General features: G+C 38.9%; 1 protein-coding gene across 2 annotated transcripts in view; it reads right to left on the minus strand.

Moving 5' to 3' along the window:
- Nucleotides 1-837: 837 nt before the first annotated feature.
- Nucleotides 838-24,725, minus strand: part of Crmp (Collapsin Response Mediator Protein) — a 41,467-nt gene continuing 17,579 nt past the window's right edge. The window contains exons 3-10 of one of the 2 annotated variants that reach the window (XM_076785332.1): nucleotides 23,324-23,636; nucleotides 20,101-20,280; nucleotides 17,774-17,887; nucleotides 12,195-12,427; nucleotides 5,874-6,210; nucleotides 5,254-5,409; nucleotides 4,438-4,705; nucleotides 838-3,698 (exon numbers count right to left, since the gene is read on the minus strand). In XM_076785332.1, coding sequence (XP_076641447.1) covers nucleotides 3,619-3,698; nucleotides 4,438-4,705; nucleotides 5,254-5,409; nucleotides 5,874-6,210; nucleotides 12,195-12,427; nucleotides 17,774-17,887; nucleotides 20,101-20,280; nucleotides 23,324-23,636 — 1,681 coding nt within the window. In that variant the 3' untranslated portion in view covers nucleotides 838-3,618. Of the gene's footprint in view, nucleotides 3,699-4,437; nucleotides 4,706-5,253; nucleotides 5,410-5,873; nucleotides 6,211-12,194; nucleotides 12,428-15,689; nucleotides 15,923-17,773; nucleotides 17,888-20,100; nucleotides 20,281-23,323; nucleotides 23,637-24,725 lie in introns of both variants that reach the window. The other variant, XM_076785330.1, reaches the window with a different exon arrangement.

Raw genomic sequence — 24,725 nt, forward strand, 5'->3', positions numbered from 1 at the left:
TAATCCTTTTTAGGCTTCGCTCGTTCTACCTACTAGGTAGATTTCTCATCCAAATTTATATATATATATATAATTAATAATTAATTTTAATTGTACTAAAAGTCAATGTTTCCGTTGACCTAGCATCTTTAATAGCTAAAATTATGTTTTTTGTTTATCGTCATTACAGGCTGACAAGCAGAAGCCAAAGTAGATGAGTAGTAGTAGATATTTGTTATAATTTCCTCAAATCTGTGGAAGTTCGTTTGAATATATGCGCGTGAAAAAGTCTAGGCACATTATCCAGTTTCACAGTTCTTTTCTAACTTATCAGCCCACGGTAGAATTTTCTTGCAATCAAGTTGTAACGGAGTGATCATTGTGCACGTTCTTGCAACCGCATTAATTGTCCACTTTAAGCGAAGTAATTTAGGATATTCGTTCCTCACTCGTAGTACGGGGAGATTTGTGCGTAATTTGTTTAGTATTCTGAAACATATTGTTCGCGCTGATGTTTCCGAGTTATATTCCGTCCTGTAGAATCCGCTGAGAAATGATTACTCGCCAATCGGAGTATCGGAGTACCAAAGTTATGATTTCGGAACACGAGATTGGTGCTCTAAATTCTCAGCTTCTAGGATAAGGGACCCAATTACTGTAGCTACAATATTAAAAATGCCTAATATTAAAAAAAGAGATATATAACGTATAAATTAACTGATTTAAAAAAATTGAATATCTCTTTTTTAATATTCGTTACGCTTTAAGAACAACTATAATTAATATAGGCAAAGTAATTGGGTCCCTCACCCTACCGCGGAGTACAAACACGCTGAAAAAGGTTCAAAAACTCTCTCCTACGTGTAAATCGTTTATTTCTCGACGGTGAATATTTATTATCTCGTCAAGTATGATCGAGTGCCATATCATAGTTTTCCAACAGAATCGTTCGGGCCGTTCGAACCCGGTTGCGAACCGAGGATATTTTAATAATATTTACACTCGGTACAATTAACAGATACAATAATCAATTGTGAAACGCAGCGCTACTCGGTGTCACCGGTGAAACGTAACATTACAATAATCGTGTCGTAACATTGGAACGCGACGTGGAAAACAGAACGATCGACGTTTGTCAATAGATAAACTTACGATTAACATTACGGGGCGCGATCTATGCTAACGTAGTCGATAGTTTATAAAATATGTTATGCCCATGAAATACACGGCTGCGCATGTTAAGTTTAAACTTTGATCGGATGAGAACGAGGCGAGTTTTCTCTGTTGTAACGGAGCACACCGGGGGGTCACGTAACATTTTTGCGTCGGTGATCACACCGATCGCGTAACTATTAAACGTCGGTGCGACAATGACGATCGGCGCGGCGCGTAAATAATCGTACGGGAACAAAAGTGAATAACAATAACCGACCAACAATCGTTTAATGTACAACTCATGATTCGCGATAACACCCGTAATCATTTTTCTTTTTTTTTAATTCAAACACTTTCCAAGGTCACCGACCTTGCGTTACAGATGCTAGGTTTGTTTTTTTCCGTTTCTGTAGTCGAGCGTACATGTAATATGCAATAAATAATTTGCTCGTAAGCTTTTGACCTTGGAGCACAAGAATAACAAGCTCGCACGCAAGTCCACCGTTGAAAAAATGAAACCGACTACAACTTTGTTTTCCCTTTAATTGTGTAAAGCTTGTACAAATGCATCGAATCCGACGATACAACGACAATACCGTGTCGAGTATATATGTATACCGTAAACGTTCACTGGGAATTATTGCACAAACTTGCAGTTTTGTACAGCGGTGTTTGTAAGAACGATCGCAGTAAGAATAATTGCATGCAGATGTCTGTTCTCAAAAGAGAACGTATTTTTCTGTACGATTGGAACAACAATACCTCGATAGTAGATTGTGATGTTTACATGGTGACGGTCTAATAAATGAGCATTCAATATTTCATCCGAGAATAGACTAGTACCGGCGTATTATTGTAATTACAGTTTCCTCGTGTACTCAGCAATTTCTCTTACTGTTGTTGAAGCCTACTTTTGCGAGACTGCTGCATATGAAATCTTTTTTTTTGCTGCAATTTCGACATCTGTCAGAGTCATAAATAAATAGGATTTATTTATAAGATATAATAGAGTTATAAAGTAAAATCAGAGTTACATTAGATAAACTCGTTACAATTTCAACTATATTGCAATTAATATATTAATGGAAAATAAATAACGTTCTACTCAGGTAACGCAACATATAATAAATCTTTCAACAAACCATGCGCGGTCAATCGTATTAGTCGATAACTTGAATTTCGCAAATCTTAAACTATTTTACTTACACTATTGCGATTAGCATATCGAGTGAATGCTTCTCTCGCCCAGTATTAAATCTAAATGGATAAATTGTATCATGATATAAAACTCCCTCGATGCAGATGCAAGACGATTAAGAGATGAAGACGAACGTTGGTGTACTCCAGTCCCGTTCCTTCCCGGGCATTAGGGACTTGGCGGGCAACGAACCATGCCTCCTTTCGACGGTTCAGCCAATGACAATATTTTGCTCGCTGACGTCACGTTGCCCTCGGCTATGCCCTCAGGGCCATTGTCGCCAGATCAAGACTTGTACCCCACTCTAACTTCCCCTTCTACCGCGCTTCCGCTGCGACCATAGTTCCGGTACTGGCAGAGAGAGGATAATTTTTTCCCCTCCGTTCATGCTCCCTTCCCTCATCTGGCGACACTGAAACGGGAATCGGCGGGCGCCCTTGCCCTCCGCGAGGCTTGCTGAACGGGACTGGTGTACTCGGTGTGGCCGTCGCTGCTGCCCACGCAAAATCAGTGCTGTTGTCAGTATTTATTAATATCGATGGTACCATTGACCGCGCGCAATATTCGCATGACGCGCAGAACGCATCGAAGGAGTCGTCAGCTCCTGGAGGCCAGTTCGACGAAGCATTTCATACGCAGCAGTCCCGACACGCGTCACAGTGAACCGATCAAAACGCTTCAGAGTCCCGTGTCAGTGTCGGTACGATGAAACACAACGCAGTCGATGAGATTCGACGCGGTCAGTAAAAATTAACGAGAACAGGTATTATTCAGTTGGTTCGCAAACATGCGCGGATCGACTTCCACGGAAGTAACCTACCGTCCAAGGTCAACGAATGAAGCGCACGGATACACGGAGGCGGCAATGAAGCGATAACGAAGCGAGAAATGGTGATTAAAACATGAGTATACGAGCGTGACCACTCTCTACTGACCAGTGGCGTCCGAATCCTCCTTTTTTGGAACAGACCTTGATCGATGGGAATATACATAGGTGAATTTGAAAACAAGGGAAACGTGTGAATGACGAAACTTAAGTCTTAGTATTTGGCGAAGTAGCGAACCTGAAAGCGGGTCTGACGGTTCTAGTATGTGAAACGAAAAGATAGAGATAGATAGAGAGAGATAGAGTGAGAGAGAAACACAGAGAGAGAGAGACAGAGAAGGAAGAATGACGAATGTGCATATGAATGATAAAGGAGGGTGAGGGTGGGAAGAGATTTTCTTATTTGTTCGTAATAAAAATCTCTATATGCAAAGCGGACCTTGACTCTGTCTTTCAAAAATTACCAAAAACCTCCCGCACTGCGGCCACCAGGCGGATTGTTCACGCGGATGCAAGCTCTTCTCGCTTCCTCGACGTCCTCTGCAAGAAAAGCGAACAATTCGTTAATGCTTTCAGTATCTCAGAGAATTCATGCGATCCACGCACAGTGGGGCCGTTTCTATAAAACACTTGGAGCTAATTAAAAAATGTTCATCTCATGAAATGCGTACTCCGCAGACTAGAAGGTTAAATTCTCGCTACCAACGAAGACCGGAGTCAACACCTTGAAGAAAATATGCTTCTGTAGTCACCTGTTTTTAGTATCACAAATGGATAATATTCTAGGATGTTTAACCCTTCCAGAACATTTTCAGGAATTAACAAGCGTTTCGAAAATGATTACACGAGACCAGATTGTCAGTTACTGGACTGCGGATCTTTATGTAAAATAAAAATTGTCTGCATCGATTACAAGAAATAGAAATCAAGTAGAATGTTACTTCTTCAATTGTTAATTTTAACAGATGAGAAATAGTATATTGACATTTGAAATTTTTTTCAAATTTTATCTACTCAATTTTGTTATAAATGCACAAAGATCCACAGTCTATTAGTTACACACGATTCATTGTCATCCACTATTGCTCACGTTCCAGATGTGGGGAACTGCTATGAAAAAGTTTAATGAATCGACATATTATGGCAACGTATTTAGCAGGGCACAATGCCGGTCGTACTGAAGGGTTAATGCTGTATTGTAATAAACGCTTGAGACTACCAATATTTTTCTAGGGCACTTGATAGTCTTGAGTCGTTAGCACAACCGTTAGCTACCCACCGCTGATGGAGAAAGTAGAGTCCTGCAAATTTCTCTGTCCTTCCATTCGGGGGCCTTTCGAGGATGGCGTCACCACGGCAGAGTCTGGCAAAGTCGGCACGCAATCTGGTATAGACACTTTCGGCTTCGGCCTCTCGTAGGTACCGTTCGTTTGACGGGCATTGGCGATGGCCGCTGCTCTAGCCTCTTCTCTGGCCTTCGCGATGGCCGCGTCTTCCTCCGCGTACTTCTTCGCCTCGGCCTCGGTCCTCGGCACGCCACGCGGTCTCTGAACAAACATTTCACCGTATTCGTAGGCGTAATCGATTATGCGCTCCCCCAGTTAATCGAGTTCAGAGGTAGTTCAAATGTAGGAAAACGGGGCTAAGCATTAACAGTTTAAGCAGATTACTAGTTTCTTATCGTCACACAGTTCGAAATTTGTTTGCCGAGTGCTACCGAAGATTGTGTAGCAGGTAAAGGCTATTTGTATGAAAATTCTTAAATCACTGGTGCACGAACTCGATAACTTTCTCAGATAGCTAGTTTGCTAAGCAGATTACTAATTTTTCATCGTCACGCACATCTCCGTTTGAAACTCTATTCGTTTGCCAATAAGCTCTACTGAAGATTGAGTATCAAGCAAGAGCTCTTACAATTCTTAAATAAATAGTCCGTGAACTCTGCAACCTTCTCAAATAGGTTCTAAACTTAACCCATTCTTTAAAGAATTTTGTAATATTCTTTAAAGACCCTTTTTGTCTTCGTCTAACTTGTGATAAATGAAATGAGCTAATGGTAACGCGACTATTAGCTATCGTAGTAGAAATAATGTACCTTCTCCTTGTCCTCTATCATCTCGTACACATAATTAACGTGGCTCGGTGTCTCGACAAATTTCCCGAAACCGTGCACAGCCTTCAGCTCGCACTCATCGACGCAGACACGTCCTTCCACTATCACATACTCAGGTACTCCATGAACCTCCATACCCTGAAACAGATCAATCGGTTGGACTTGCATTAAAAAGTCTTTTTAAAAATAAAATTGGCGAGTAAAAATTCGAATAAGCTATCAGTAGACTACGCATGTTTATGCAATTTTCAATTTTTTGTGGACAAATTTTAAGAAAGTGGTACCAAATCAAATCCTGTTTTCATTGGTAATAGCATTTGTAGATCCAAAAGAGATGAAAATCGCACTAAATTTCATCGAATTCGATACTCCAGCATTTTTTGAAAATTTCCATGAGACATGAACGCATAAAGATCCGCAGTCTAGCTATCAGTCACGGTTGCCATAAAATGGATCGATCCGCAGATTTTCCCTTGACGTCATAGACTCGTCCCTCGGACTAATAAAATTTCCTGTCGCGGGTGTGCGTGGAAGGATCAATGGAAAGCGAGTTCTCCGACAATAAAGAGTTTATTAACGATTAATATCGAACGTGCCCTTACCTCGAAGATGTTGAAGTCAACGGCCTGCACGTGGGTCTCGGCGGAAATCGTACGCTTCCTGTTGGGGTCCCAGACGACTATATCGGCGTCTGAGCCGACAGCTATCACCCCCTTCCTCGGGTACAAGTTGAAGATTCTCGCAGCATTCGTGCTCGTCACCGCGACGAATCTCGTCGGGTCCATTATGCCCGCGTGGACACCTTTCTCCCAAACGATGGACATCCTATCCTCAACACCGTTCACGCCGTTCGGGATCTTGCTGAAGTCGTCCTTGCCGAGGGCCTTCTGTTCCGCGTTGAACGTGCAGTTGTCGCTTCCGGTTACCTGGAGGCCATCCCTGACAGAACAGAACGTCGAAGATCAATGGTCCGCTAATGTCGGTTAAACCTAGAACCACACTGCTAAAAACCCTGAAGCGATCCCTCGAGATATACCGTTCTCCAAACAAGAGGCTAGGGCAAATACAATAAAGTTCAGAACACGACAAACTTTTATCCCAATATTAGGGTAAGGGAAACAATTGCTGTGGGGGTACTAAGTACTGTGCCTATATTAATTATACTTATTTTTACAGCATTTAATGAATATTTAACAAGAGATAACATATATGTTAACTGATTTTAATGAAAAATTTAGCATTCATTATGGTTTAAAAATAAGTATGATTGATATAGGCACAGTAATTGGGTCCCTCACCCTAAACTCATACATTTCCAGTTGGGAAGTCCTGCATTTTATTAATAAACAGCTCATTTCACGGTTTATTAATACACTATGCTAGCTGCGGATTTAATGTATTTATAACAAAAATGAGTGGAGGCAATTTAAAACAGTGTTCAATTAAAAATAATAGTAGTACAATATATTACTTTCAATTGACCGAAATTATTAAAGTGAAAAGGAAATTTTTAGTTTGATCGACTTTGTAACAAATGCAAAGTGGGTCGCTTTAACTGTCAGTATTTCTATTATTAAAAATACCAATATTACTTTCAACTTTGCTGAAACTAATTAAGGAAGAAATAAATATTTATCTGGCTGTTCATACAATTAATTTAAGAAACTTTTATTTTGCATAAAAATATGCACTCTTACATTAGTTGCATGGAACCGAAGCCAGATAAGTAAATATTTATTTCTTCCTTTAATAGTTTCAGCAAGTTGAAAATAATACATTGGTGTTCTCAACACTATAAGTACTAACAGTTAAAGTGACATACATTTTGTATATGTTATAAAAATTATATTTCGTCATGTTTGATGCAACTTTTATTGTAAAATGTGCAGAAATGTATGAAGAGTTATTTAATAGTTTTTTACAGAAAAATCTTTACAATTGTAGTAATAGTAAAATAAACAATTTGAAAAGCGTCACTTTGACTCGCCTGATAGTTTTCGTGTCAAATACTTTTAATCTTTTTATTATTTCATACCAGACAATGTTGTCATAAATGCATAAAACTAGTCTAATTATCAATATTCATTAACAATTGCCCAACTGTTTGATAATACTTCGTGTCAAAGTCACGAAATGAATGAACTTATTATTTACATAGAGCTTTATTGGAAGACAGTGTCGTTCTAAGGTTGATTAGTCTAATGCAAATACTTCGGATAAAAAAGAGTCATCGGAAGGTTTAACCAAATTGCCCCATTATTTTGAAAAATAACCAAAAAGTCTTTCGCGAAAAGGGAAGCTATAGGGTAACGGACCCTATTATCGTGGGGGTGCTAATTACTGTGCCTATACTAATTATACTTATCTTTGAAGCATGATGAATATTAAAAGTGATATATATATATATATATATATATATATATATATATTAACTGATTTTAATGAAACAAATTTAATATCTCTTTCTTAATATTCATTATGGTCTAAAAATAAATATAATTAATGTAAGCACAGTAATTGACTCCCCCAGAGTAATTGGCAGTAATTGAGTCCCTTACCCTATCGCAAAGCTCCATTTACTGGAACATTTTATTCGATGTCCTATTTAGTAAATCTCTGCTGAGCGGCTTTATCTGAACCTCTGCAGATCTCTTTTATCTACCACGCGGCGCTCCAGTTATGTGTCCGTTAATCTTTTGTACGCAGAAAAATGGGCAAAGGAAAGATATTGTCCGATACCAATTATCCGCACTTAATCTGTCATATACCGGTTATTCGAATACGAAGTTGCAGGTACTGCGGAAAATTTGTCAACTCTTATCGTCACTTATCAACTGGAGTTTCGCTGTAACCACTTTGAATTGGATAGAATAAACCGGGGTCAAAAATAACAGGTAACGAAAGTACCACTGTAAATAATTTAAAACCTGCTGCAAACATTAACGAATGTAAAATTACAATTGAAGTACACACATTCGTGTCCTACAATGGAACACTACTAATACGTAATTAATACATATTTTTAAATAGAATAACTTTTCAACGGTATAAGAAAAGATAACTTAGAAATACAAAGATAATTATAATTGTATTATAATTATAATAATATAAGTATATTATATTATATTATTGTTTTATAATTTATCAGTCCCATTTTAGTGCTTTGAAATTGTTCAAACGCCTGTGGGAAAGGAAAACTCGAAATACATTATATAGAAAGACAGAGGGAAAAAGTAAAAAACACGCAAATCAAACTTGAAAAGAAAAAATTGTAAAAAGAACAAGAGCAAGAATGAAGAGGAGCATCAATTCTCTCGTGTGCCTCGATTCGTATAGTTCTAGTAAACTAAATAAAAAATTCATGCAGTGCACGGAGTGTAATGATTGGACGCACGAAGAACACGCTAAACACAGTTCACGCGTTCACCCTAATCGTGAAATTTCTTAATGACCTTGACTCATGTTTAGTTTCTTTTTGTATGAATTAGTTTACGCCTCTCGATTTGCTGTTACAAGTTAGTTCAATAAGTATTTTTAACAAAAGGAAAATAACACTTTCCTCGGCCTCCATTTCTCATTAATAACTTGGGCATTAATTGTTACAGAACGAAACTGTTATCAATAATGTTATAAGATTTTCGTATAAAAATTGTCGTTGCAAATACAATAGTTTTTACGTGATCATACACTAAAGTTTTTACTGCTTTTGACCCCAGTCTCACCAGTTTAAAAATAGGTTAAGGGACCCAATTACTGTGTCTATATTCATCATACTTATTTTTAAAGCTTAGTGAACATTAAAAAAGAGATATTCAATTTTTGTTGAGATGTTATATCTCTTTTTTAATATTCATTATGCTGTGTGAGATAAGACAGATATGTACAAGGTAGGGGAATTGTAAACCAAGTCCAAATTTCATGGCTGCAAGGCTAAAATAAAGATAATAATAATAATAATTATAAGAAGAAGAAGAAGAAGTAGAAGAAGAAGAATGCTTTAAATATATAGTAATAGAGTAATATAGTCACAGTAATTGGCACCCCCACAGTAATTGGGTCCCCCTACCTAGGTGTTTAAATTATTCATCAATTCGCTACCAGTCTGTTTTGCACCAAAACTACCACCCCACGGCAACACGGTTCCCACGCGCAACGATTGCACAATGCATCCGTCGCACACGCGTGAAACGCATCGAGAGCTGATGGAAAATAGAAGGTTACCTTGACACCTGATAAGCCAAGTCGACTGTCTTATTTTCCACATCGAAAGGAAAAACGCGCCACGCGGTCGAGTGAAACGCGCGACTGTGCCGATCGTCGTTCGTGCGGATCTTTGAACGAGTTTTCCTCTCTGACCGGTTAATTAAGTTTAATGCCGTTTGGCGAGATAAAAGCGACTTCCCACGCGATGTCCATTAGAATTACGTTCAGTTACGCTAACATCGTGTGTGCCAATTCGTTGCCGTAATTTATTGCCATCATTTGAATACTCGTGCGACGCGGACAGCATACTCGTGACGCAACCGCGCGTAAATTACGGCGCTCTTCGATCCATCGATCGTTCGCCTAAATCCATCGTTTCGCACAAATACGCGGTTCGATTTAGATGTATCCGAATGAGACGTCGACAAGGGATAAACGTTCAGGACGTTTCATTGGAGTGCATTCAGCGCCCGAGCCTCTTTACTCTGGATCACTGACCTTCCGTAAAAATAGCGATCGGAACATTTGTATCGTACGATTAGATCGCGGCTTATGCATTTATAAGAAAAATGAGTAGAATTTAAAACGGTGAAAACATCAGACAAATTAAGGATCACTTATTACTTTACATGTATCACAATCGTTAAGGGTGGAAATAAATTTCTGTTTGTTCACAATTTTTATTTTGCATACGGATCGCAGTCTACTTACGATATTAGATGATTAGGTTTTTTTTTATAAATGTTTAAACTACTACATTCTGTGTGAAATAGTAGTTTAATTTAATTTATTCTGCTTCTTCTTTATAAGATAAACCACTTTTGTTTTCAAAATACAAAGAAATTTAATTATAATCATTTTTCTAGTTGAAGTCGAGATTTCTTTATAACTGTACTGTGAATCCTTATGCAAAATCAAAATTTTCTATGTTAATGTTACACGAAAATGTGTTTCTTTTTTAGTAATTTTAATAGATCGAACGTAACAACAATATTCTGAAATTCTTCTGATTTCCCTAGAGTTTTGTACTTTTATTTTGTTTTCACTCTATGGGGTGCAAAATTAATACGAATAAAATATTTCTGATGATACTGATTAATCCGTCTAACCTTCAGTTTGTTTTCTAGGAGAATTGTAAACAATAAATGAAATTATAATTCCAAATCAAATAGCGAAAAGCGTGATGATTATATTCGATTCTTCTTTAAAATTTGTAAAGTGTACACCATCTTGTCAATTTCTCTGTTATAAAGTAGCAATCTAATATTTACTTGTTGCTACATATTTCGATGCTTCTTTTGAATGCAGTAGAAGTGAAACTCAAAGATTTTTACTACAGAATGTACAGTTTGTCCTTTCTGTGAGCGTATTTCCTGAGGATTTGTAATTACAGCGCTATCTCCGCCATATTATGGGGTTGGTTGACGGTAGGCTGCCTCAGTCAACAACGAGAGAGGACAGTGACCCTGTTTGTTTTCATTATCGTGAGAAAAGGTGAAACACAATGAATTCTCAGCAGACTGTGAATTTTTATTCGATCATCATTTTATAAATTAACGAGAAAAGCTGTCAACTGTTGCACTGATTTTTTCAGACGACGATTCACGTATAAGCCTTTAACAACAACGCCACGAGATCAGCTGAAACCTAACAGTGATCTCAATTTAGAAGTTTACAAATCCTCTGTATGATAGATAAGCGCTAAAACTAAATAACAAATACTATTATAAATAAATTTAAATTGCGAATAAAAGAAACTTTTTGGAATCATTTTCAATATCTTAGGCGTTCATACGATGAGTTAATAATTACTAGACAGCGGATTTCATGCGTTTATGGTAAAAATGGACGAGTGCAACATAACACTGCAAATACATAAATTAAGAACGTTGTTTTGCATAAAAATCCGCAACCTAGTAATTACACTAGAAAATCAAGTTTTCACTCGTCAACTTGAATTTTTGTATCACATCAGAACCTCCATATCTAGTAATTACTTTCTATCCACGTTGTAAATTGTATGTGCGTAATTAAAATTTCCGAGGTCATCAATTTCAAAAGTACCAATGCCCAGGCAATGATACAGCGGAAAGATACAAAAATAGAAGTCAATATCTTATGATTTATTAATCATTCACCCCTGACAAGCCTTACAAGGGGTTGGAGCACTCAAGTTAACGAGTGCCTACTAGAATCCGCCAAAGGCTCATCAAAAAATCAGCATAACATTTGCGAAGCTCCGTCGTAAACCTCTCTCATTTTTTAAAAAAGAGACGATTGAACTTCATCTTCTGGGACTAAAAATTTTGCACTCTTTTTTATACAATCCTGTAGATTTTTACGAGAAAACTCCTAAAATGCAAGTTCCAAAACGGTATGTGAGTACACGCCAATATGGCGACGCCCTTACCTGTTAAAAACGCTTAAACACGCATAATTTTTGAACCAGTCAATTCCTCACATTAAAACTTGGATTTTTGGAATTTTCTCATCAAAATCGATAGGATTCTATCAAAAAAAGTGCAGAATTTTTGATCCCAGAAAGTGAAGTTCACCTCTTTCTCGCTTGAATCATCGCCACGGCCGCAAACTGAGGACTCGTAACCTTGACGGACGACAAAGAAAAAGGGGAGGAAGCGAATGAAGCAATTTTGGTGAAATAACGTACGGTGATTAAAAATAGTAGTAGGTAGTAGTAATTTGGGTTTTAGATTACTTACTGGGCTAGGTGTTCGATTAGGTAAGCAGGTGTCGTGGAATCGGGTCTCAACGGCGGGCTAGTAATGTATCGCCTTGCTTTTTCAATAACTTTCCCATATTGCTCGCTGCCATCGATACCGACAGAGCTTGCGAGAGTTTCCCCGAACACGACGACACCCTCGGACCTTTTCACTGACACAACGTCAGCGGCGGATTTGCTCGTCACCGCCGTTATGTACAGCGGGCTATTCACCTAAACGCGACACTTTAAATCCTCTCACTGCTCTCTATTCTCAAAGCAGATTATGTTGGCTGTTCAAGGTCGTTCGTTGGCTACCTGCCACCATCTCCTTTGAGTTCCCAGAATGAGAAGACGCGTAGAATGACCCCATTATTTCTTGTCCCCATTTCAAGCTATTCAAACGTCTCGGAAAATTCATTACACAGCTTTTGCCCTTTTGATCTCAGTATTGCTAATTGTAAGATAGAATTATAGTCCGATTTATATTTTATTGCATCCCATAGGATAAGGGACATAGTTACTGTGGGGATACCAATTATTAAGTACTATGCTTATATTTATTATACTTATTTTTAAGTAATATTATTTTTTAAGTATTATGTATGTATATTATAAAATATATGTATATATTAACTGATTTTAATGAAAAAAATGTAATCTCTTTTTTAATATTCATTATGCTCTAAAAATAAGTGTAATTAATGTGGGCACAGTAATTGGGTCCCTTACCCTACACACATAAAGCTGTATCGATTCATATGCTTTTAATTTTATTTTATCACGTGTTCCATAATTTCCATGATCGTGATGCAAAACGTCGTAATCTAACCCGGTATTGTAACACCCTGACATTAACACAAAGCGACATAAACATCTGCAGTTTAGTCATAAGTGTTTCCGTTTTGAGCAACAGTCTATTTCTCGAATGTGAATGAAGCAAGCGAGTTTCAAACTCTTTCGTCCTCGGGCGAAGATTTGCTGTATGCACAGTTTGTACATAACACGTTACCACCATAAAGAACTTCTATTTTTTCTTTTAAATAAATTAAATATCCGTATAATTATTTTTCGACTCGAAGCAACGATCAATTATAACTTCGTCCCTCAGACACAATATAAAAAGCTTCGATGAAAAGCTAGAAAAAATAAGATCGATTCTTAACACAAGAAGGACCTCCAACAGCCAAAATTTTCTGCTTCGACTTTCCTTATCCTGATTTTACGACACAGATTACATCGAGCCGTGTCCACGGTTGAAACACGTTTATCTTCGTCGACGTATCTTTATCTTTCCGACCGATAGCCAGCAGCTACACTAGAAGGCGCCTAATAATTTCAAAAGATCTAAAAGCAAAAATATTCATTCATCCCAATCAGGTCAATGCACCAATTTTTTAATTCTACGAATAAAATATCGTCTCATTTTAGCTTTAGTCGCGTAATTGTAATTTAAAATACGGCTAATTTGCACGTTACATCGACTCAACGCCTGTTCTACGGTGTGCACCGAGTAAATCCAGCTGTCTCCTGTTTCCGAAGATTAGTCGGAATCGTTCTTGCGTATTTCAACCGTGTTCACGCACAAAGTGGCTAGCGAATACACGTACAACTACGGCTACGTGTACACATCGACAGAAGAGGGATCGTGCCAGCCGTACAACAACGATATATTCGATGCAGAAGATATCGGGGGAAGTAGAAGAAAAGTAACGTTAACTGCAGCAACGATCAGCCTGCATGCACACGAGGATTTCGACAGATATGTATTTCTAAATATAATTTCCGGCGCATGCAACATCGTGGAACGGCGGAACTATATTGCGATGCGGCTCGCGTGTACTGTTCAAGCGAACGTAGATAATCCCTGAATCACGGTTACCGTGGATCGTGACCCGTATCTCGGCAACAAGCGCCCCAGACGCATTGTCTGCTTTTGATAAATGGTCCCGAACTATTCTCGATCCGAGAAGAAACTTTACGCTTATCTGGCCAGCGGAATTGAAACTTTATTCGAGAAGCTTCCGCGAAAGAAAATTATTATAACAATGGTTCGGGCCAACTGTGAATACCGTTTCTCCCGTAGCCTCGTTAGAGTGAAAATGGTTTATTTCCATTAGACACTGCTGGAGATATTCATTGCATCGTTTTTCTTTAGAAACGATGATTTATTTCATCGTCCATTCCTTGATAAAATGAGCTTTTTTTATTAGAGATCTTTATCATCACAAAGATCTTGTGACTACTACATCAAGTTATTTTCTAGCTCTCTATATCTCTCTTTTATGGAAGAGGAGATTTAAAATGGCGCTGCCGGCATGTCTCGGCTCCCTTCTTTAAAAAGACGAGATTTAATGGTAAAGAAGATGTATGCGGGTTTAAGGGAATGATGCCATAAATATTTCCAACAGTGTGCTCAGTCTGAAGAGGAGGTTCGTCCAGTGTCGCCAAATGAGGGGAGGGAGCACGGACTGAGGGGAAAATGTTACCCTCTCTCTGCCAGTACCGGAGTATGCACGACAGAGACGGAAGGCGTCGGAAACTTAGGGAATAGCGCGGTAGATGGGGAAATTAGAGTGGGGGAACAAGTCTTGATCTGGCGACACTGGTTTCATCGAACGTTGTTCGACTAAAGGATGATTCCCGTGTAACGATAACGAAAAAATCCATTTTTCATATAAATCCCGAGTTAAACACTGAAAATAGCAGTTAAACGGCCTATTGTGTCAGTGTTCGATTCTGTAAGTGTCCGGCAATAAGTAAATATATAACTCTGTCTTTTTAGATTCTTTTTGTAATGCACTAACCGCGTATGAAGTCTGTTGCCAATTTAAACAGAACTGTTTGACACTAAACCTAGCACGGTCAAAATGACCGGTTTTACATTTTACAATTATTGAAACTATAAAAATTCACTTATGGAAAATAATAGGCATTTATTATATTGAAAATTACGGACAATCTCGATAAATTTATGGTTGCCATTTTTATAAGGCAGTATTTACCAGATACTGTTAATGCTTGGCAGGTTTAGCGTTAAAAAAGAACAGGAATGATCTATTAGAGAAATGTTAAATTCAGGTGGAAATTGCAACAAAAGTTTTAAAATAACCGTTCGGCGTGTTGGCACAAAAACATCGCGGTTGTAAAAAGATTGAAATAGAATTTTATCTGGCTGCTGCAATATTTAACGATGGTTTTTATAAACTCGGAATAATGGAACGGATTGCGATTGGTCTTGGAACATCATAGTCTTGTAATCGTAATTCCTGAAATAGTGTTAATTTTGCCTCTCGTGCGTGTTCGCGGGAGAATCGTAACGTTACGTTTGAATTGCTTAATAAAATGCTAGACTGAATGTTCTGGAAGAAAAAAATCACAAAAATCGTTGATGGTTCGCGAGTGTTGCACGAGAATCCTCCTCTGGGAAAGTATCGGACTTAGCCCCCGTGGATCAAATTCATCCCCAAAAGAGTAAATTGGTCGTCGGACTCACGTGGCCAACTTGTTCGTGAGAACAAGAGGTGTATCTGGATCTGGCCTGAGCGGTGGGCTCAAAACGTGGGCCGCTGCGTGCTTCCAGCATTTGTGCGCATAGTTCGTGCCATCTGTGCCGATTGCGGCCGCCAACGTCTCGCCGAAGACGCAAGCGCCATGCTTACGCGCGGCCTCCACTGCCTCCGCGGCGCTACGACTCATCACATGCACTACATACAGTGGACAATTCACCTAAGCATGCAGAATGATACAACGGAAATGATCGTGTGACTTAAAAAACTGAGACGCTTTGTCTTTGCGGAGGGCCGACCAAAAAGGAACCCACTGAACACCGAATAGCTACCGATTGCAACTGAAAGGCTTCGCTGAGAACCTCCATGACCGTTCATAAACCTTATATTCCTTTCGTGAAAAAATAATAACTAGACTGCGGGTTTTATGCTGTTGTCAAAAATATTAGTACCTACAATTTAAAGCAGGGGACATATTAAAAAGAAATTAATAACTTCAAACTTTATTTAGCTCCTGTGTCTCGCAATAGATGCAAACCCTTTTTATTTTGTGTAAAGATCCACAGTCTAATTGTGACATTTAACCCTTCAAGGCCGGCGTCTGTGGACTGTACCGAGTCTGGTGAATATTTCAAAATTTATTGCACATAATCAGACTGTATTACTAATATTTTAATAGTCTTTTTAAAGCCAAAGATGAACAGTTGAGAGTTTCTCGATAAACTGTTTGAAAACGACAGCAATTTTAATGATAATTCAACAAATTTTTAATGTAACGTGACAGCTGCTTCTGAAATTATTATTTAAAAGAATGTTACCGAGATTCTTTTGCATATAGCTCAGTCGTTAAAGAGCTTTCGTTCGTTATCGTTAACTTTTTCGATGTCTAACGTAACTATGAATTGACCGCGGATCTATCAATTGTAAGAAACAGGAATGAGGTAAAAACGTTTTCCCGTTCAATAATTTTAATAAACAGGAGATAGTGTAGCGATGCTCTGGAGCTTTTCTAATGTTTTCGCAGTTCTTTATTTTACTTATTCATGTGTCTTATAAATACACTAATTCGCAGTCTAGCTAATATCAATGTGCCGAAATCACGAACAGATTATGTTAATACCGTACGACGGGAGTCGTTACAGAAAGGAATCGATGATCTGACGTCGTCGTCCCGAAGGGGTTAATCGATTTTACTTAACCTTTACCGGTTTTTAAATATTATACTATCTACATCTACAGGATGTATTCAGTCACAAGAAAATAGCAGCCCTGCACGATCTTTGTCACAGCACGGGCCCGAAGATTAGACTTAGATCAAGACTTTACTGTATTCTTTAAATTACCATATTGACATTTTGTAAAAGGAAGAAAACTGGTCTATAATTAAATTACAACGTGTATAAACGATCAATGATAAATATACATATATATTACTGTATATAAAAAGAAATATAGAAAAAGAAAATTTTCCTGTTTATACTGACTCGAAGAGTGTTAAAGGTCAATGAAACCATTCAGTTGCATCCCAAGCCATTCTATCTCCAGTGGTTTAATGAATACGAGAATAATGACTCACATCTGAACAAACATATAGGGTAAGGGACCCAATTCCTGTGGGATACCAATTACTGTGCCTATATTAATTATGCTTATTTTGAAAGCATAATGAATATTAAAAAAGAGATATATAACATATGTATTGACTGATTTTAATGAAGAAAATTTAATATCTCTTTTTTTAATATTCATTATGCTTTAAAAATAACTACAATTAATATAGGCACAGTAACTGGCACGCCCACAGTAATTGGATCCCTTATCCTAAGTAAACATAAAAATGCACGTATATAGCATCTACATTTAACCAAGGTATGCAAATGGCTATAGCCACAAAAAATAGCGCCGCACATCTAACAATTTTGTTTCTGCAAAGGTACGATAACATGTCGATTCCGTGCGAACTAGCGTGCCAGAAATAGTGTAAAAGGACACTAGACAACAGTAAATACAACTTCTAAATATGGTTCCCTTACTTCCGGCTTGTGTCGAATAATTTTTGCTGCCGACATACCTGGCTGGCTATAACGCACGCCCTATTCACAGCCTCAGCTTCCACTTCCTCGGGACGTGACATTTCGTGACCTTCCGGTCCGGTAACACCGGCGTCAAGCAATCGTTTCGTGTTCTGAAACAATTTTCGATGATTCGGTCGATGATCTATTCCCGAAGAAATTCGTGACTAGATCCGCGACGAGCTAGATCCGCCCGTGCCAGGCAATTAGCGCAAACTACGCTCGAGATTCGTACCTTGTTATTTCAAATGGTTATTCAATAACATGTGTAGAACTTTTAGCCGACTAGTTTTACTATTTTCGAATGTTCAGTGCACTGAGGCATGCAACTTTCGGATCTGAAAAAAAATAGTTCGGCGAACGGCTAAAGTTCCGAAAATCGGTCAAATCCGATTGACCTGAAATTTGGTAAGTAGCCTCATTTTGTAATGAAAACATGTTTCCCAAAAGGATCTCTGGCGATTCGAACAAATTTTTTTTTTTATCATACTAATATCATTTCCTACTTTATTGGACACTCACTGTAGCGAATTCTGCCCTTTTTAATTGACGAAGCACGTGTTTTACGTGCCCTCACCACAAACCTAACCAAGATTCATCGGTAAGGTAGAAAATGATACTAGTATGATACAAATTTTTTTTTCGAGTCGCCAAAAATCCTTTTGGGAAACATGTTTTTAATATCACATAAGGTTATGTGCAAACTTTGAACTCAATCGCATTTGTCCGATTTTCGGAACTTCAGCTCAGCGAACATTTAGGATTTTTAAAGTGGGGATTTTACGTATCTAATAGTCTTCTCTTTATGGCTTAAAAGAAATAGCTGTGGTGAAAATATTTATCATAAAATAAATTGATTACAAATTTAAGCTTGATCGAAAATGCATCGTAAATGCAAGTTTAATATGTGTTTTGCAATAGGTCGTACCTATTAACTGTTAATGTATTTCTACGCAAATGACTGAATTTTTGTGCAAAATAACCCTTCTCTGCGTGAATTGCAAGACACAAGGGTTACATAAACACTTGTTTCTTTTTCTTAATAATTTTAGTTATCAGAAAAAATTGTAATCAGAGGAAAAAAAGAATGTTTAAAGTAACAAATTGTCATATTAATTTAGAGGTATCTGAGATTGCAAATGTATGTTAAATTGACAATATTTCGACGTTCATGATTACCACTTAGATATTATTCAGGTCTTCAAATTTCAGTGGACCTAATTTTGTGACCAGAGACTATGGTCTGTTTCTCAAAAGAAGGCAGCTGAAATACGTTCATAGACATAATAACTTCCCTCCTCCTCCTCTTACTACGTGTATAAATTGATTCATACCTCTCACAATAAATCAATTATAACGTTATAAACCAGATCTTTCATCCGTCACATTAGAATGTGCATAATGCACACTCTATTGAGCATGATATTACAGTATAATATCTATATATAACACTATAACAGTTATAAAATAAGTAATATATCTAACGCAGCACTGCTTTTGTATTTCAATTGAAGAGGTGATCCTGAGGTTGAGGAAATGATTTACTTTACTTTTAAGAAACGCTGCCGTGGCTTACATACATAAGTATGTATATAATGTGGCAGGTCGAAGGTTCCAGAATGCGAATCCTGAGCTTTCCAATGAATAATTGAATAAGCTCTTGCATAATTCATCATCAAATACGAAAGAAGCTTGTCAAACAATTGGACATGATCCAACAAACGATATCTAGTTGCTTATATAAACTGGGAAAAAATCGGAAGCTACGAAAGGTAATTTTACTGTTACACGATGACGCATGACCATATTTGGCAAAGGCAACTAAGGAAGTCATACATTCCTTGAGCTAGAAAGTTTTCACTTATGCTGCTTACTCGTCGAACCTAATCCCATTAGAATGTTACCGGTTTCGTTGTTTTCGACACGCGATAGGTAACAGGAGCGTCGATGATTTCGTTGCGTCGAAACCATCGTTTTTCCTTCAAGAAATGATTTATCCGTCAGCTGCAAGATCAACTAAAGCAATGGCGACTGTGTTGAAAATGACTGGTTCCCAATTTTTTCTTTCACGATTTACTGAAATTATGAAAATGTTTTCATCAGAAATTTTTGAATGAACTTCTCTATTGAAGCACATGTTAAAAAAAAATCGTGTATAAATAAATAACAAATTCATGAATAAAAGGCCACGAATTAGTTTGTACATCAACTTCAGACTTTCAACATAGAAGCGGAGCAAACTATTGTGGCTAATGAACGTATTTCATCTTTGTTCGAGAACAGATCACAGATCGAAAATTTAGGTTTATAACGAACACGGTCATACCTCGGCGATGATATCTCCATTTTCCGCATGAACCATCGCGATGGCGCCGAGATCCTTGCACGTTTTGAACACTTCGATCAGTTCCGGATCCCTCAGCATGTACAGGTCGCGGTACGCCATGAACACCTTGAAGCTACTGATACCGTGTGATTGCACCAGTGTCGTCATTTCCTCTTTCACCTGGAACAGGTAGCTGCGAGCTTCAGACGGGTAGATAAGTAAATCCAACCGGATAGACGAGTATGCGGACAACGTTCGTTTTTAAATAGCAAGTAACAAATAAAAATACTACTAAGCCCCCACATAAAAAGACATCAATGTTATTAGTAATAACCGATTGATCGAATGGGTACAATAAACTCTAAAGTACCACTATATACCCCCCCTCTTCAATAAATCAATGAAAAAGGAACCTTGCTAAAAATATGTTTCCAAGAAATGAATAATAAATATCAGATATTTTTAAGGTACACTATGATTAAGATAAATCTTAACATAACTAAAATGTAACCTCGTATGGTATCCTGCAATATATCTCGTTCCACAAAACTCCTACTATATATATATTATTAAGCGAGATATTCGACAAGCCTCATTTTTATCTGTGTCGACCAGTAACTTTTTTATTATTTGATTGTAAACTAAATTCGTTCGGCTGAAGATGTAAATATGTTCTGATTTTGACGATTCTTCGTTGCAACCTATTATCTCTATCCATATCTAATTGCCGGACAGGCCGACAAGCGGCAACAAATAAGGAGCACGATGATTTACATGCGTCCGTACGCGGGACCGGCGATTTCCTCATCGGCCGTTCGTTATTCCATTCACGATCCCGATTACAGTTACCAGTCGACGGCCCAGCAGCCAGCGCGGCGTAGCTGCGAAGCAGCAACCCGTGGCTACCAGATCGCCCAGCGATTTGCCAATTTACCGTGGACACCTATCGCTTTTCCCATATTTAGAGACGACAGACCTGTCTCTCGAGCGACATACTAGGCCGCGGGTTCTACCTCACGCACCGAGCACAATGATCCAGCAGCCGGGGCGGGAGATCGGACAGTCGATTAATCGCCGGGATCGGTTTCTCTGCGGACGGCCCAATCGAGCCGATCGATCGAGCCGATCGATTTTCCGGCCGATTTGCACGAAAGATATCAGTCGTCTAATGGGGCCCCCGACAAAAGAGACCACCACGCGAAGACCGTTCAAAGGATCCTCCCACTAATTTCCGAACGTCGTTAGCGGGTTACGTAAATTCCGTTCGGGTGCTGCTGCGACATTGTGTAACGATTACGTTCGTTCCATATTCATGGAGAGGACAATGTTCGGCGTGACGAAAACGCGAAATTTGAGGCCGCTTTTGTACGGCCCACTTGGTCAAGGTTTTGTCGAAGAGAGACTATGCAGGTTCTGTACCGTGTTGTACTGTTCCGTGCCACTCTGATTGGCTCGCTGATCATTTATATTTTTATTACGAGTAGATGCGTTTGTGGAAAGAATGGGTGGATGTTGTTGCAAACGATACAAAGATTACAAGAATTTCAGCGTATCAATTCTTACAAAATAAAACCACTATAGAGATAAATAAATTCCCGGTCCCTAAGTCATTCAACTAATTAGTCTTTTTCACTTTAACCCTCAGACAGCAGGACTTGCGTCCAGCTCAAATCATGAGATACTTGCTTTAACACTAAACCTACCACGGTAAAAATTACCGATTTTATATTTTACAATTATGGAAACTATAAAAATTCATTTATGGAAAATAGTAGAATAAATCTCCTTGTCCAAGCATTTATTATATAGAGAATTACGGACAATCTCAATAAATTTAGGGTTGCCATTTTTATAAGGAAATATTTACCAGATACGTACTCTGTTAATGTTTGGTAGGTTTAGTGTTAAATCCGATAAGAGAATCGATCGTTGACCTCAATGAAGCAGGTTCAAAAATGTGTAAAAGTAATTGATGTTTGAAGGATTTGAATGGCTATCATTAACTACGGCTGCCATAAAATCGTCAAAAGCATCCGCCGTTAATCAGCAACGACGAGTGCATTTGATGTTAAAACACTTCTGACCCATCTTTGATCCCAGAGATAATCAGCCGAGACAATTACAAAAATAGGCGATCCTGCGCAACATTGTTTTCCGCCCCACGAAGGAGGTTCACAGAGCAATTGACGTTGAACGAACAACTATCAAGAAAGGGGTCATGCCTAGACATGCTTTCTTTTCCAGGAAAGGCTCGTGTTACGGTAATTATCTCATTCCGGGCGACTAAATAGAATGGAGAGCGTGTGCGAATCGCATCGTACGTGGCGCGATGACCTAGCTAAGGCTTCCCTTATAACAGGCCTGTCCAAGCTGCTTTCGCGAGCCAGCCTCGGCTTCTGGCTCTTACTCTCGAAAACCCTATTTGGACAGATCCCGACTATGGAACCAACGTGCCTAGCATTGATAAGGGTATCCTTTGGGTTGGTGTCTCTCCAGGACACCGAGGTCCAGCCTAACACTGATAGGATTCTAGGGTCAGAGTTCCTTTGGAACAAAAGCTCCAATGAGTCAACTAACGAAGAAGTAAGATGAAAGAAGAATTGGCACTCGAGGATCCCCGAGTATAAGGAATTGAAAGAGCACTAGAATTGATAGAAATAAAGTAAAATATTGTTCAATATTAACACTAGGTTTACGGGACCCGTCAAAATGACGGGTTCTAATATTTTTAATTTACGATTATCGAGATTGTGAAGATCCATCTACGTGGAATTACTCAACAAACTTACTTCCTTACATTCTTCTTATTTTTATAAAGTCATGTAAAATACTCACTTTTAATGCTCCGTAAACCTAGTGTTAACAGCAGATATTACCATCGCCCGAAGAACATATTTGTTTTGAATTTTATTCAGCTCGTATGCGAACGGGGACGTTTGAAAATGATCAGAAAAATAGAAACAAGTTCGCGTAAGGGTTATTGTACCGGTTATACTTTCTGCTCGACGCCTAGCTGAACCGTTACCGTAAAACTTGATCGAGTACGACGGTGAAGTGTTTTTCTTCTTTCTAACGAACTGTACGTAGTACAGTGGGGCTAAATAGGTTACGACGCATGAAATAATAATGAGTTTAAAGTTGCATGGGATCGTGACAACCCCGACCGGCCACTCAGGGGTTCGGAGCATCGCGTGTCGAGCTGGCGAATACGTTTATAGCTTACTTTCGGACTCCAGGACGTGACGGCGACGTGGAGCGCGTAATCGCAGCAGACCTTCTGGTCGGCAGTTTCCCTGTACCTATCGTACGCCTCCAAAAGGGACTCGTCCTTCCTGGGGATGACGAAGTCGATGATCATAGTGGTGCCGCCGGCCACGGCCGCTTTGGTGCCCTGGTAGAAATCATCGACCGACTTGGCTCCCATCAGCTCCAATTCGAAATGGGTGTGCGGATCTATGCCACCGGGCATCACGTACTTTCCGCGGGCGTCGATGATTCTCGTACCGCCCGGTATTATCAGATTCCGACCCATTTGCCTGCGAATAGAACGGTCTCGTTAGAAACGAACAGCGGTGCTGGCCAAAGTTGGTCTCGATCTTCGTCGAAGGTCTATTAGAAGCACACGAATTAGGTGGATTAATGATTACGCACGATCGTCAAAGTTATCTTGGAATCTCATTTTAACTTTACGGAACATTGTTGGGAGTTGCGGTTCCGTAGAAATCAACGGCGGTACGGGTGAACGCGGAAGGAGGTCTTGATTTTCATCAGAGGTCTATTAGGGGTCTACCAGTTAGGCGAACGGATGGCTTGTAAATTTATAGAAATGAACGGCGGCGCGGGTAAAGGCGGAAGGAGGTTTTGATCTTCATCAGAGGTTTATTAGGGGTCTGACAAGCACCTCAGAATTTTTCGAGATTTTTTCAAAAGATGGGAACAATGAGAAATCATGCCAGAGAATGAAAGAACCGTTGTGCAGATCAAGGTAAAAAATCATACTCATTAGCATCGTTCACCTGACTATTAGCACGCTACGATTCTTTGATAGATTACGCTAACCGACAGCGTGTTATCTGTTTTGTCGGTACGCTAGCCGCTCATTGATAAAACTGTCGGCGTATATCGCGTCTCGTTTGTGTGAAGAGGCGAGCGACCACGCGATCGGAATTCTCAATGAAACGTTAATCGTCCGACTTCGCGAATCACAACCCCCTGTTTTGCTTCTATTAACACATTCGAATGAGCGTACGCGTAGAAAATCCTGCGCAGTATGTTTGCGTAACAATGACTATAACAGGTAGTTGATAATGCAATAGTGAGATGGTGAATCCAGTGAAGCCATAAACTCGAGCACCTTTTTTTACCGCCTGTAAAGGGACCAGCTTAACCGATTCGGCCCCACTCAAAATGCTAAGAATTATTTAATGTGTAACTGTTAATAATATAACTATTTGCGGATTTGGATGAAATTTGACTATCTCACTACGATTCCATTTATCGTTTCGATAGCGATGAATATCACATACATATTAATTAAATCGTTCCATTTTTCAAGTACATTTTGGAGATCCACTTAACACTAGAACTACCGACCTCTAAACGAGACTGATGTGTATTGCTTTATA

This window comes from Halictus rubicundus, chromosome 3 (assembly GCF_050948215.1).
Source record: "Halictus rubicundus isolate RS-2024b chromosome 3, iyHalRubi1_principal, whole genome shotgun sequence".
Taxonomy (NCBI): domain Eukaryota; kingdom Metazoa; phylum Arthropoda; class Insecta; order Hymenoptera; family Halictidae; genus Halictus; species Halictus rubicundus.